The sequence below is a fragment of the Rhinopithecus roxellana genome, chromosome 14 (assembly GCF_007565055.1).
Source record: "Rhinopithecus roxellana isolate Shanxi Qingling chromosome 14, ASM756505v1, whole genome shotgun sequence".
Taxonomy (NCBI): domain Eukaryota; kingdom Metazoa; phylum Chordata; class Mammalia; order Primates; family Cercopithecidae; genus Rhinopithecus; species Rhinopithecus roxellana.
Window position 1 is genome coordinate 30,763,414 of NC_044562.1, and position 13,088 is coordinate 30,776,501.

The following is a 13,088-nucleotide window of genomic DNA, read 5'->3' on the forward strand; positions in this document are numbered from 1 at the left end:
TCACGCTGATCTCTGTCCACTGAGCCAGTTCCCACTGTCTGGTGAGCAGATGTCCTTGGGAAAGGCTGGGGACCACAGGAACAGCCCTGGCCAAGGCTGTCCTCCTGACTCCATTCTCCTTCACCCTCCCCCTTGGCAGAGTAGGAACATTGAGGGTTGATGGAAAACACATGTAATAAATTCAGCCAGAAATCCACCAGCCTGTTGTTGAGTGTCCACTCCAGGGCCAGGGCTGGGATGGAAGAGGCTGGAAGGAGGATAGAAAGGGAGGGGCAGAGAGAGGAAAGCCGGAGCAGCTGGGTCAGCATTCCCAATCCGGACATTGACTCAGGCTCCAGGAATGCCAAGGAAGGGGGTGGCAGCCGCCGGAGCCAGGCTGGGATCCTGTTGGCACCAGGGATGTAGGCACAGCACTCACAGAGGGATGGGGGCTGGGACACCTGCACACCCAGACATATCTCCCAACCACAGGTGGAAACAGGTGTCTCTTCCCCTGCGGGGAGCTCTGAGTGCTCCCCACGCCTTCGAGGTGATTCTCACAGCTCTTCACCTGCCTGAAACACCCACTCCACCTCCTCCACCTGAGAGAGGGACAGGCTCCAGGGACTCAAATCTGAACATCTGGACATGCATTGGCTACTCTCCTGGAACTACCCACAAACCCCTTGCCTCATCTCTAGACTCTGAGCTGGCTGCAACTTGCCCTTTCTAATTCCAGCACCACCCTCTACTGAAATTAGAACAAGGAAGACAGTTACACTGACCTGCCTCCATGTTCCCTGCTTTGGTGCCTGATAATGATGAGGGAGGCCCTTGGAATAGGGGCTCAGAACTCTGAGAGCCCAACTCTGCCCAGCGCCCATGCTCCCACATGCTCCAAGCCACCTTCCCCCGTACAGGGTTCCTCTAGCTTGTCCTCAATGACCCAGAAGGCAGCTGAGGACCAAGCACCCAGATTATCAGGTGCGCCCCTTCCTTCCCAGCAGCCCCCAGCCTTCGGAGCTGGAGCAGCTGAGCAAGTAGGGGCCCCTCCCTCTCGTTGCCTGACACCCAATCAGAGAGAAACTGATCCTGGCAGGGCAGGGTGCCCGGGGCCGGGCCCAGAATAGTGCGGCCCAGCCACAGTGTCGCGCACTTGCTCTCCGTTGGTCAGGGGCTGGCCACATGGAGCCAGAGCTGGAACACGCACTGCACAGGGTATGGGGGTCCCAGGGGAGCTGGAGCCGGCGCAGCTGAGGCCAGAAGACTGAGAGCACGTGCTGTGAATGTGTGTCTGTGCGTGTGTGTCTTTTGGTGTGTGTTTGGTCTGGATTTTCTCGTGAGTATGGGCATGTGCGTGTCTGGGCATATGTATTGTGAGTGTGTGTGGTTCTGTGTGCTTGGGAGCGTTTGGATGTGTGTCTTTCTGTGTGTGTTTGTGTATGGCCGTGTGACTGAGCATGTGTATTGGTGTGCATGGGTATGTGGGCGTGTGTGCAGGGAGAAGGCGTCTGGGAATATAAGGCACTTTCCCCACTCCTTCAGAAAGTCTTCTCCCCACAGACCCCTTCCTGGAGCAGCCTTGGGGGTTCTGAGCATCAAGGTAAGGAGACTGCCCCCTCCCTGGGGCCTAGCCTCTTCCCCCACTTCCTTGTCCCCACTTTTCTGGGGCCACATTCCCTCCCAGCCTGGCTTTTATCTTCCTCCTTTTGGTCCTCCTTCCTTATTCTTCTTCCTCCTTTCCCCAGGTGTGTTTCCCTCACCTCCTCCTTCCTCGTTTCAGAAGTGACTTTCCCACTTGCTGTGTGATTTGCGGCAAATTGCTTAACCTCTCTGAATTTCTGGTCCCCACTAGCAAAACGGGGATGATAATAATGACTGCCTTATAAGGCTGCTGTAAGTTTTAAATGAGAAATATGTTCAAAAAAAAGCCCATTGGAAGGTTGCAAATCCTAAAGATTATGAATAACATTTGAATTGATTTTTCTGTATTACTCCCTATTAATCAAACAGGCCCCATTCCCCTTCCAGAGATGAGCTTCCTAGAGCAAGAAGACAGCAGCTCATGGCCATCACCAGCTGTGACCAGCAGCTCAGAAAGAATCCGCAGGAAACGGAGGGCCAAGTCCTCGAGATGGACAAGGCAGGAGGCAGTGAAGGAAGGGGAGCCACCGGGTCAGGGGCAAGGTGAGGCCAAGGCCAGTTCTGGGGAGATGGGAGCCAGAGCAGTGGGAAGTCCCAGAAGAGCCTGGATCTGGGCTCTGCCTCGGCTCCTTCCATAAAACACAGAGTTGGACTCAACCCTCATCTTGTGGCCTCAGTCTCCCTACGTGGTAGAGAACAACTGCACTGCAGTGCCGGGGGCCAACATGGCCAACTCAGAAAGATGGGACAGAGCCACTATCTGGGGTGACTCTCAGGTCAGCCTCTCACCTGCAAAATAGGGCCACAGCATCCAGGCTTCCAAAGGCTGCTGTGAGATGAACGGCGACAGCAGATGAGAACGTGCTTTGGAAGATGGAGTTACTGTCCTCTTCCTCTCCTCCCCCAAACAGGTCCCTGGTCCAGGCCAGCTGCTGAGTCCACCGGGCTGGAGGCCACATTCCCTAAGGCCGCACCCTTGGCTCAAGCTGATCCTGCCAGAGTAGGCACTCCACCAACAGGGTGGGACTGCCTCCCCTCTGACTGTATAGCCTCAGCTACAGGCTCCAGCACAGATGAAGTGGAGCTGGCCACGGAGTTCCCAGCCACAGAGGCCTGGCAGTATGAGCTAGAAGGCCTGGTTGAAGAGAGGCCTGCCCCATGCCCGTCCCCACAAGCCCTGTTTCCCAAGCTGGGCTGGGATGACGAACTGCAGAAACCTGGCGCCCAGATCTACATGCGCTTCATGCAGGAGCACACCTGCTATGATGCCATGGCAACTAGCTCCAAGCTGGTCATCTTCGACACCACGCTGGAGGTGAGGCCATGGTTCTGCCCAACCTGCACTTGCTCTCCATCCACATGGTGCTGCAGCTACCACTCCCACCCTGCAGGATGCCCTGCCAAGCCAGGTGCCCCTGCAAGCCCCCTGAAAGGACTCCTTCTTAGCACTATGGAGGCCACTTCGGGGAGGGAGAGCTTCTACTCTCTGTGAGCACACGTAATTGTCATCGCAGCTCTGCCACTTAGTATCTGTAGGACTTTGAGTTACTTTACCTTTCTTGTCTCTAAAATGGGGATCAAAATGCCTGCTGCACCCTGCATAGTTCAGAGGATTCTTGGACTACCCAGTATAAAGCATGAGCAAAGTATGTGTAAGACATTGCAGAGGCCAGGCACAGTGGCTCACGTCTGTAATCCCATCAATTTGGGAGGTCAAGGTGGGCAAATCACAAGGTTAGGAGTTCGAGACCAGTCTGGCCAACATGGTGAAACCCCATCTCTACTAAAAAAAAAAAAATACAAAAAAATTAGCCGGGCGTGGTTGCAGGTGCCCATAATCCCAGCTACTCAGGAGGCTGAGGCAAGAGAATCGCTTGAACCTGGGAGGTGGAGGTTGCAAGTGAGCCGAGATTGTGCCACCACACTCCAGCCTGGGTGACAGTGAGAGACGCCATTTAAAAAAAAAAGACATTTCAGAGTCACTTAGAACAAAGAATAGGGGACTCTTGGCAACAGAAAAAATAGTGAGCTCTGGCACCTTCTCTTCCATTAGGCTAAGCTATAAACATCTATAATCTTATTCTTATCATTGTTGTGCCATGCAGCCTTTCCCAAAACATGGTGTATGTATTGTCCATAGCATATGTTTTGATTCTAGTGGTTCATGAACAAATATGCCTATTTCAGTAGCTTTGTGTTTGTTTTAGGGTGTGTTAAAAAATATAACCAGCATGTGCAGATAGTACTGTTTAGGACAAGGCACAAAATGAGTCAATAAAGTATTTATCTATAAAACAGTATGTTGATATGCAAATGTTATGGAAATAACTATGCCTCCGGTACTTAGGCTATCAAAAACTAGACTGTGTCTGTACACACATGCCCTCCAAATGGAAACATGAAGTTAGAATTTTTCACTCCCTGGTGTGCCAGGTGAGGGGCTCAGTGTCTCAGGCCACAGCCTTATCTATGTACCACATGTCTGCAGCAACGATCATGTCTAGCGTGTACTGTGACATGAGAAAGACAGGCCAGCTGGTGTAGAGGAGGGTCCAGGAGAAGGCCCCATGGAAGAACCCTGGGTGAGACAGGGAGGGGACAGCAGGCAGATGGGAGGTGCCCACCGAGGGGCAGAGAGGAGGGTGAGGGTCTCTCAGGACCCACCCTTGACTCTTCTCCCTGGCCCCTCAGATCAAGAAGGCCTTCTTTGCTCTGGTGGCCAACGGTGTGCGGGCAGCCCCTCTGTGGGACAGCAAGAAGCAGAGCTTTGTGGGTGAGGAGAGGCTGGGGAGGTGAAGGGAGATGGAGAAGGGGAGGTGGGGACCTCGTACGGTTGTTCTGGGACCAATCTCTGATATACCACAAGCTTGGCTTCAGGCCAAGCCCAGCCAGGGACCAGGGTGGGGGAAAGTCCATCCCGAGTCTGCGTGGCCAGCTGGGAGACCCTGGGGCTCAATTTCTCCATCTGTGGAGCCGCTGTGATCAGCTGACACCTTCCAGCTCTGCTACTGCATGGCCCCATGCCGTAGGTGCTAGGGAGCAAATGCGGGGAGGCAGGAGAGAAAGAGCCCCACTTCTCAGGCCTGTGGGGCTGTCCCACTGTCCTCTTCCCACAGTCCCCACTGTGTCTCAGTGCAAGGAAACTGGCAGGGTGGGGAGGGGATCTGATCCTCAACCTGCTTCCCACCCAAAGGCCCCGAGCTGACCTCCTCCCCGCCCCTCCCCTGCAGGGATGCTGACCATCACTGACTTCATCCTGGTGCTGCATCGCTACTACAGGTCCCCCCTGGTGAGGAGTGGGCTGGGAATCTTATAAGCACCCAGAGGGGTGGGTGCGGAGGGAAGTCCTCCTAGAGCCTGGTGCCCTAGAAGTCCATGTCTGTCTGACTTCTGGAGTCCTGTTGATATCTTTAGGTCCAGATCTATGAGATTGAACAACATAAGATTGAGACCTGGAGGGGTGAGTGGGTAGAGGAACCCGGAAAGGGGCTGTTGGTGAGGGTGAACCGGGGCCTAAGGTGGAGGATGGGCAGGGAGGATGTCCTGGAGCTAACAGGGGAGGGACAATAGGATCCCCGGGTGCCTGAAGGAAGGGAAGCTGCCTGGGACTGCAAGGCGAGGCAGGTGACCGACTCCCCTGGCCTGACTCTGGCTCTTTCTGCAGAGATCTACCTGCAAGGCTGCTTCAAGCCTCTGGTCTCCATCTCTCCTAATGACAGGTGGGTGTCCCCGCTCATTCATTTGCGCCTCCTCCCACAGTCCCCTTCCCCAGTCCCACTCAGCTCTGAACTCACCTCTTCATCCTAGGCGACACACGGACAAGGGAGCCTTGGTGCTCTGCCCTCCTTTTTAGGGGGCTGGGATGGAGGGTTTCTCTCCCCAGGCTGCCTCGAGGTTCACTGCTCCCATCTCCACAGCCTGTTTGAAGCTGTCTACACCCTCATCAAGAACCGGATCCATCGCCTGCCTGTTCTGGACCCGGTGTCAGGCAACGTACTCCACATCCTCACGCACAAACGCCTGCTCAAGTTCCTGCACATCTTTGTGAGCCTGGGCCCAGGTGGGAGGAAGGGGGAGACCTGGGCAGGTGATCAGAGGGCCTGAGGAGTCTTCAGCATAGGAATCGCGGGGAGGAGCTGGGAGCCCTCTTGAAGCTGCTGGATCCCTGATCTCCACCGGGTCCCCTTCCTAACCAGGGTTCCCTGCTGCCCCGGCCCTCCTTCCTCTACCGCACTATCCAAGATTTGGGCATCGGCACATTCCGAGACTTGGCTGTGGTGCTGGAGACAGCACCCATCCTGACTGCACTGGACATCTTTGTGGATCGGCGTGTGTCTGCACTGCCTGTGGTCAACGAATGTGGTACCCACCACAGGATGAGAGGCTTGGGCTGGGCTGGGGCCTGGGAGAACCTGGTGGGGGAGAATATAGGAAGGACAGGGGTTCCCATGCCATCCCTGTGGGGGGTATAGGATGGACTGCTGATTAGAAGTCTCCATCTGCTCTGAGACTTGGGCTCGTTGCTTAGCCTCTCTGTGCCTCAGTTTCCTCCTTTGTGAAATGGGATTCTTCACAACACTCATCTTTCTGACTTCACAGGAGGATTTAAAAGGTTATATGCACGAAAATGAGCATAGTGAGAGGAAGCAGCAGATTTTAGTTTTAGTTCATCTTAAAATGGAGCCAGGCACGTGGTGCACGGCTGTAATGCCAGCACTTTGAAAGAGGTCAGAACGAGAAGGTCGCTTGAGGCCAGAAGTTTGAGTTTACATACAGTGACACTTCAGGCTGGGCAACAGAGCAAGACCCTGTCTCTAAAATAATAATAACGAAATAATAAAATGTAAAAAGTAAAATGTGCCGTGGTTACCTCGGGCCCCTAGCCAGACCTCAGTTTCCTACACTGAAAAAGAGCTAGAGGAACAAGATTGTTTCTTTGGGTGAATGATGGCTGTGAAATCTTTCAAAGCTAAAATTACCATAGTTAAGATAGATATCAAGAAGTCTTTTCAATTTATTTTTGATTATAAAAAACTTCAAACGTACAAAAATGGTACAAAGAAATTGCATAATGAACCACCTATATCCATTGCCTAGATTAACTACTGTTACTGTATTGCCATAAACAGTTCATCTCTTCTCTGAAGTAATTCAAAGTAAAATACAGACATCATGTCATCTCACCCCTAAACATTTTAGTCTGCACCTCTTAAAACAAGTGTATTTTTGGCCAGGGGCGGTGGCTCACGCCTGTAATCCCAGCACTTTGGGAGGCCAAGGTGGGCGGATCACGAGGTCAAGAGATCAAGAGTATCCTGGCCAGTATGGTGAAACTCTGTCTCTACTAAAACTACAAAAAAAATTAGCTGGGCGTGGTGGCGCACACCTCTAGACCCAGCTACTTGTGAGGCTGAGGCAGGAGAATCGCTTGAACCTGGGAAGCAGAGGTTGCAGTGAGCCAAGATCACGCCACTGCACTCCAGCCTGTTGACAGAGTGAGACTCCAAAAAAAAAAAAAAAAGTGCATTTTATACCACCAAACAAAACCATGAATAATTCATATTATTGTCTGGTATCCAATCTTTACTCTCACTTCTCCATTTCCTCAAGAACTTTGGGCTTTTTTGTTGTTGTTTTGAGACAGAGTCTCGCTTTGTCACTCAGGCTGGAGTGCAGTGGCACCATCTCGGCTCACTGCAACCTCTGCCTCCCGGGATCAAGCGATTCTTGTGCCTCAGCCTCCTGAGTAGCTGCGATTACAGGCAACCCCCACCACGCCCAGCTAATTTTTTTGGGGGGGTGGGTATTTTTAGTAGAGATGAGGTTTCACCATATAGGCCAGGCCGGTCTCCAACTCCTGACCTCAAGTGATCCACCTGTCTTGGCCTCCCAAAGTGCTGGGATTACAGGCATGAGCCACTACGACTGGCCAAGAATTTTTTTTTTTTTTTTTTGAGGCAGAGTCTTGCTCTGTCACCTGGGCTAGAGTACAATGGTGCGATCTTGGCTCACTACATCTTCCACCTCCCGGATTCAAGCAATTCTCCTGCCTCAGCTTCCCAAATAGCTGGGTTTACAGGTGCATGCCACCACACCTGGCTAATTTTTTGTATCTTTAGTAGAGATGGGGTTTCACTATGTTGGCCAGGCTGGTCTTGAACTCCTGACCTTGTGATCCGCCCACCTCGGCCTCCCAAGGGAATGTATTTTTTATGGTTGATGTGTTCAAAACAGGACCCAACTGAAGTCCATGGTTTACATTCGTGTCTTTTGTTCCTTAAATCTCTTTAAATCTAGAAAAACCCCATTCCCCCTAAATTGTTATGACATGGGTGAGTTGAAAAGCCTGGGTCAGTTGTCCTATAGGATACCCCACATCCAGATTTGTCTGTTTGCTTTCTAGAGCTGGCCTTTACTTTGTTCTCTAGTCCTGTGTTTCCTGTAAACTGGAATTATATCTAAAGACTTGAAGAGATTTGGGCAATAAATTCCAGGCTAGACTATTTCGTAGGCGATGCCGTGTTACTCACACTCCATTTCCTCAGGATGTTCGATGTCAGGTTGTCTCACTCTGGGACACTAAGTTTGATCCTTGGGTTCTGATAGTGGCACCCTGATGCAAATAGCCCTAGGCCCTCTACACAGCACCCCGGTTCTGATCGGAGCCTCTTCCCTATCTTTCTCTCCCTGCCCCCACCCGCCACTCTCTGCAGGTCAGGTCGTGGGACTCTATTCCCGCTTTGATGTGATCGTAAGTATCCCTGGAAAGGCGGGATGCTGTAGGGAGACTAAGGGTGTGGGAATAGGGGGGGGCGTCTGTCAACCAGGGGAACCTTGACAAGTATGCAGGGGTTGACATCTGTGGGGTAGGAGCCCAGGCAAGGGGGTGACTAGGAGCCATGCTTCTCTCTCTGCCCCAGCACCTGGCTGCCCAGCAAACCTACAACCACCTGGACATGAGTGTGGGAGAAGCTCTGAGGCAGAGGACACTATGTCTGGAGGGAGTCCTTTCCTGCCAACCCCATGAGAGCTTGGGGGAAGTGATCGACAGGATTGCTCAGGAGCAGGTACCCTGTGCCCTCCATTCATGCCCGCAACACATATAGCCCAGTCCTTCTCATGCACGGCTCCAGCCATCCCTGAACATCGGGGCACCTGACCTATCCTTCCATTTCATGACCAACTCCTGGTGCCCACACTGGCCTGCACTTTGTCCTGCCCATGGGCCCCTTATGCCAGGGGTCACTGCCAGCTGATCGCCCAAGGCCGATCACAGCCATCCCTAACTGGCTCCTAGGAGACACTCTCTCCCCAGGTGATGGTGGGTTTTTTCTCCTGATTCTTGGCACCAACCTCAGTAGCTGCTGTAGCCCCATGGCTCTGCCCCCTCACTGAACACTGCAAACCCACAGGTACACCGGCTGGTGCTAGTGGACGAGACCCAGCATCTCTTGGGCGTGGTCTCCCTCTCCGACATCCTTCAGGCACTGGTGCTCAGCCCTGCTGGCATCGATGCCCTCGGGGCCTGAGAAGATCCGAGTCCTCAATCCCAATCCTCTTCCACACCTGGAAGACAATGAAGGGAGCCAGAGAACTCAGCCTTCATCTTCCCCCACCCCCATTTGCTGGTTCAGCTATGATTCAGGTAGGCTCTGCCCTGGGCCATGACACCAGCCTCTTAGTCTTCCTGATTTCCTGGATCTCAGATTGGGACACTCTGAGGATGGGAGTGGCCAAGCTCAAAGCTGAGCAGCCCTGTGAAAACTACAAGTGTAAGGACTTGCACGTCCCCACTTTGTCCCATTTTCAGCTGAGGTCATGGAGACTCTCCTAGGAGGGAGGGACAGAGCCCCGGCTAAAGGCTAAGACAGCGATGTGACTTCAGACACTCTGGGAAGATTTCCTTGTTCCCTCACAATTCAATTCCCACCTGCTAGAAATTCCATTAGAAGGAAGCAAGCTATATAAACCTTTGTTGGATGGAATTTCCATCCCCAGTAAGAACTAAAGCTTAAAGGAAGGAGCTTCTACCTATATGCTCATCTCAGGAAATGTGACATGATCTCAGACTCTTTCCTGGTCACATGTTTGCTAGGGGCTTGCAGAGGATGGGCACAGATTCCGTCTACTCGCCATGGCTGGCAAGAGCCCCCTGTTGGAAAGGCAGCTGCCCCTCCTATGTGGTCACCATCTTCCCTTTTCTTTTCCTCACAGGCTTCTTCAGCCCTCCCAGATTGCCCTTGCCCTGCCTGTGTTCCCAGAAGCCCTCGGACATGCCCAGTGCACCATGGGATGATGAAATTAAGGAGAACAGCTGAGTCAAGTCTGGAGGTCCCTGAACCAGAGGCACTAGGATTACCCCAGGGCCATCTGTGCTCCATGCCCACTCATCCCCTTGCCACCTAACTGGGTCAGACGGCCCCAGTGGGTTTAGTCAGGGCTTCTGGATTCCTCGATTTCTGGGCTACCTATGGCTCCAGCCTTCAGCTCCTGGGAGTCCCAGCTGTTGCTCCCAGCAGCGTCGCCACTGCCCTCCTACTCTCCAGGCTTTGTCATTTCAGGGCTGCTGAAATGCTGCTTTTCAGGGGCCACCATGGAGCAGCTGTTATTTATAGAACTGCCTGTTGGAGGTGGGGGTCCTCCCTCCATTCTTGTCCAGAAAACTCCTTAGCTCTTGCAGTGAGCAGTGTTCTGTGTCCCCAGAGATGGATGGCCTTGTATATGGACCCCTATGAATGAGCAATTGAAAAAAACACAACAAAAGGAACAATCCACGAACTTAGATTTTATAGGTTTCACTCAAAGTGCTGCAGTCTTTGACCTGAACTTGTGGCAAGAGCCTTGTGCTTTCTGAATTCAAAGACAAAAAGGAAATTTGACAAATATCGCAAGTGGCATTTCTTTTGCATGTAGTGCTATTTTACTGAAATTTCTTTCTTCTCTTTTCTTTACAAAATTGTAAAGAAAATATTAATTCATTGCTTATATAGTAGGTACAACTCAGCCTACAAACTCTAAACTGCAAGAAGCATAACTTTATTTTTCTAACACAGAATGTAATTTCTATTGGGAACCCTGTTTCACCAGGTTTTAGAAATTAATCTCAGTCAATTCAGAGTCTCCCCCTGACCTTTTCCTGGGGTTAAGCTCGGTGGGGTGGGAGGGTGGCTTTAAGTTATGTAAGACTCTGTTCCTCAGCCATCATCATCTGTCCATTTCAGTACCTGCTTGGACATCCCCGTCCCCATCTGGTCATCAGTTGGTCGTGCATGGTCTGCCAGGGGCTCCTTCACGTCCACAAAGCCTCTTTGGGGGCCTGTGGCTTGGAGCATGTGGAACATTCTAGCTCCTGTCCCTGCACACCCTCTGGCTTCAGGAAGCTCAGTAATTCTGTTCCAGGCCAACTGCTAAGACACAGAGCCCAGTCACCTGTTCCGCTCTGTGGCTTGCTGTTTTCCCAGGTTCTTCCCAGGAAGCATGTGGGTTCTTCTACCCAGTGCTTGCCTACCCTTATCACCTCCAAACCTATATGGTGTATTTGTCATGCTTTCCCCCTCTTTAGCCACAACCTCCTTCTCAGGGTCCTTTTCTCAAGGATTCCAGAAATGTCAACAGTCGCCTTGCTCCCCAAGCCCTGCCAACCTATGGAATCTTGACCGGTCGGGGAGAGAAGGGGCTTTTATTCTGTAACCCATCATATATTCTTCCAAACACACTGTAAGTGTCCCGAGTTCTTGCCATCCACCTTCAGAATCAAGCTTTTGAAATTCCGAAGCTAAGGCTCGCTTCTGCTATGTCACCTTCCCTGTGGCAACGGGTGGACTGTCCAGAGGAGGGGGAGGTTACTGTCCCTAAAACGTGACTCCTTCCCCTTACCTCACAGAGCGAGAAGGCAGAGGCTTTGTACTGAATTGGTTGGACCATAAATGAAGATGTTCTGTCACTATACATTTTGCCAAAACCTGAGCGTCAGTGCTGGCTCTGCTGTGGTCCCACCCGGGAAGGTCCAGGGTCTTGGGCTCAAGGGAGAGGATTGGAGTTCGGTCATGGTTGGGTATGGGCCCAGAGGATCTCTCCAGTGACCGTGCCCCTGGGGAGCCTGGGGCTCTGGGATCTTGTAACAGGTCGGTCCTTTGAGGCTGTGCCTCTGGGTGGCTCTGCTCTGTGCATGAGAAGGATCTTCAGCTGTGCTAGGACAAGCAACTGAGAAAGGCACTCTTTGCCCCTCCTGCTCCCCTTGCCATCATGGGAGCAGATCTCTCTACCTGTCTGGAGTCACCATCCTAAAGACCCGGCAGTTCTTCCCTTTCGGACCTTCTGTAAGGGCACATGCCACCCTCCCTGCCTCAGACCCCTCCTCTGGTCACAGTCCAGCCCTTGCAGCCATCATGGCTGCTAGAAAACAGTTACGGAGTTGCCACCGGGACTGCAGCTGCTTCTTCCACTCCAGCTCAGAATCAAAGAGGCGCCCTGTGTGCAGCCCGCCGTGCCGCCCACTCTGTTCCCGCATGTGAACTTGGGGCGGGGCTGGTTTTCCAGGCATTGCTGCCTCCGTGCCCCCAGCCCCTCCTCAGACCTCTGCGGGCCTCTCTGGGTTTCTGTAGCTTCCTTCGCTTTCCCATCTCTCTTCTCACAACCCCTTCAGTAGCTCTCTGCCCTGGATGTGCATCTGGATCAGCAAAGAAGCCTTACAAAATGCAGATTCCAGGGCTCCATTCCTAGGGGCACTAATTTCCTCATTTGAGGGCGGGAATTGAGCAACTGTATTTATTTTCTATAAACGCTAGAGACTTATGATTAATAGCACATGATGAACATGAAACTGGGCTGAGAAATGAGGATGCCCCATGCTCATAGCTAGTCAATCATTTGTCATATGATGGGGTCTAGCTATTTAATTATGCCTGTAGTCTCCAAGAAGCAATGACTAAGGGTAGTGGCGCAACATAGATGTATGACTCATTACCATTCTCACCATCCTTCTCCCAGACATCCTTAAATGCAGAAGTGTTCATTACAATATCCTGCATGTTCCTTTCATGACAATTGTCAAAGTTTTTGTTTGATATGCATATTAAAACTGGAGTCACAAATAATGACCTGGAAACAAACTCCTATTACCAAGCCAAAATGCACTAAGAGCTAAAACTTCCACAGAACCTGGGCTGTAGATAGCCAGGCAACACTAGGTACCCCATCTATTTTTGTTTACAAGAGTGCTGCGTTGGCCAGGCGCGGTGGCTCACGACTGTAATCCTGGCACTTTGGGAGGCCGAGGCAGGTGGATCACCTGAGGTCAGGAGATTAAGGCTTAGCCTGGCCAACATGGTGAAATCCCATCTCCACTAAAAACACAAAGAATTAGCCAGGCATTGTAGTGGGCGCCTACAACCCCAACTACTTGGGAGGCTGAGGCAGGCGCATCGCTTGAACCTGGGAGTTGGAGGTTGCAGTGAGCCAAAATT

General features: G+C 52.1%; 1 protein-coding gene across 4 annotated transcripts; it reads left to right on the forward strand.

The window, feature by feature from the left end:
• The first annotated feature begins 1,125 nt into the window (after positions 1 to 1,125).
• PRKAG3 (protein kinase AMP-activated non-catalytic subunit gamma 3) lies at positions 1,126 to 10,525 on the forward strand. 4 transcript variants are annotated; one of them, XM_030916650.1, is made up of 15 exons: positions 1,154 to 1,197; positions 1,543 to 1,582; positions 1,728 to 1,875; positions 2,011 to 2,166; positions 2,535 to 2,938; positions 4,315 to 4,396; positions 4,854 to 4,912; positions 5,038 to 5,083; positions 5,288 to 5,342; positions 5,541 to 5,667; positions 5,820 to 5,985; positions 8,337 to 8,374; positions 8,544 to 8,690; positions 9,036 to 9,268; positions 9,838 to 10,525. In XM_030916650.1, exons 4-14 carry the CDS (start codon positions 2,013 to 2,015, stop codon positions 9,150 to 9,152), a joined length of 1,395 nt encoding a protein of 464 aa, XP_030772510.1. In that variant the 5' UTR covers positions 1,154 to 1,197; positions 1,543 to 1,582; positions 1,728 to 1,875; positions 2,011 to 2,012; the 3' UTR covers positions 9,153 to 9,268; positions 9,838 to 10,525. The 4 variants fall into 4 exon arrangements, with proteins under 4 accessions (XP_030772509.1, XP_030772511.1, XP_010358557.1 ...); XM_030916649.1 differs by lacking the exon at positions 1,728 to 1,875 and having other exon boundaries at positions 1,126 to 1,197; positions 1,993 to 2,166; XM_030916651.1 differs by lacking the exon at positions 1,728 to 1,875 and having other exon boundaries at positions 1,126 to 1,197; positions 1,993 to 2,166; positions 2,679 to 2,938.
• Positions 10,526 to 13,088: the final 2,563 nt, after the last annotated feature.

Bases quoted from the DNA above. Each gene is read 5' to 3' on its own strand.
- PRKAG3 (XM_030916649.1), top strand. From the start codon at position 1,165: ATGGAGCCAGAGCTGGAACACGCACTGCACAGG. The intron at 1,198-1,542 runs GTATGGGGGTCC...TTCTCCCCACAG, and splicing joins TGGAACACGCACTGCACAGG to ACCCCTTCCTGGAGCAGCCT. The intron at 4,913-5,037 runs GTGAGGAGTGGG...TGATATCTTTAG, and splicing joins GCTACTACAGGTCCCCCCTG to GTCCAGATCTATGAGATTGA.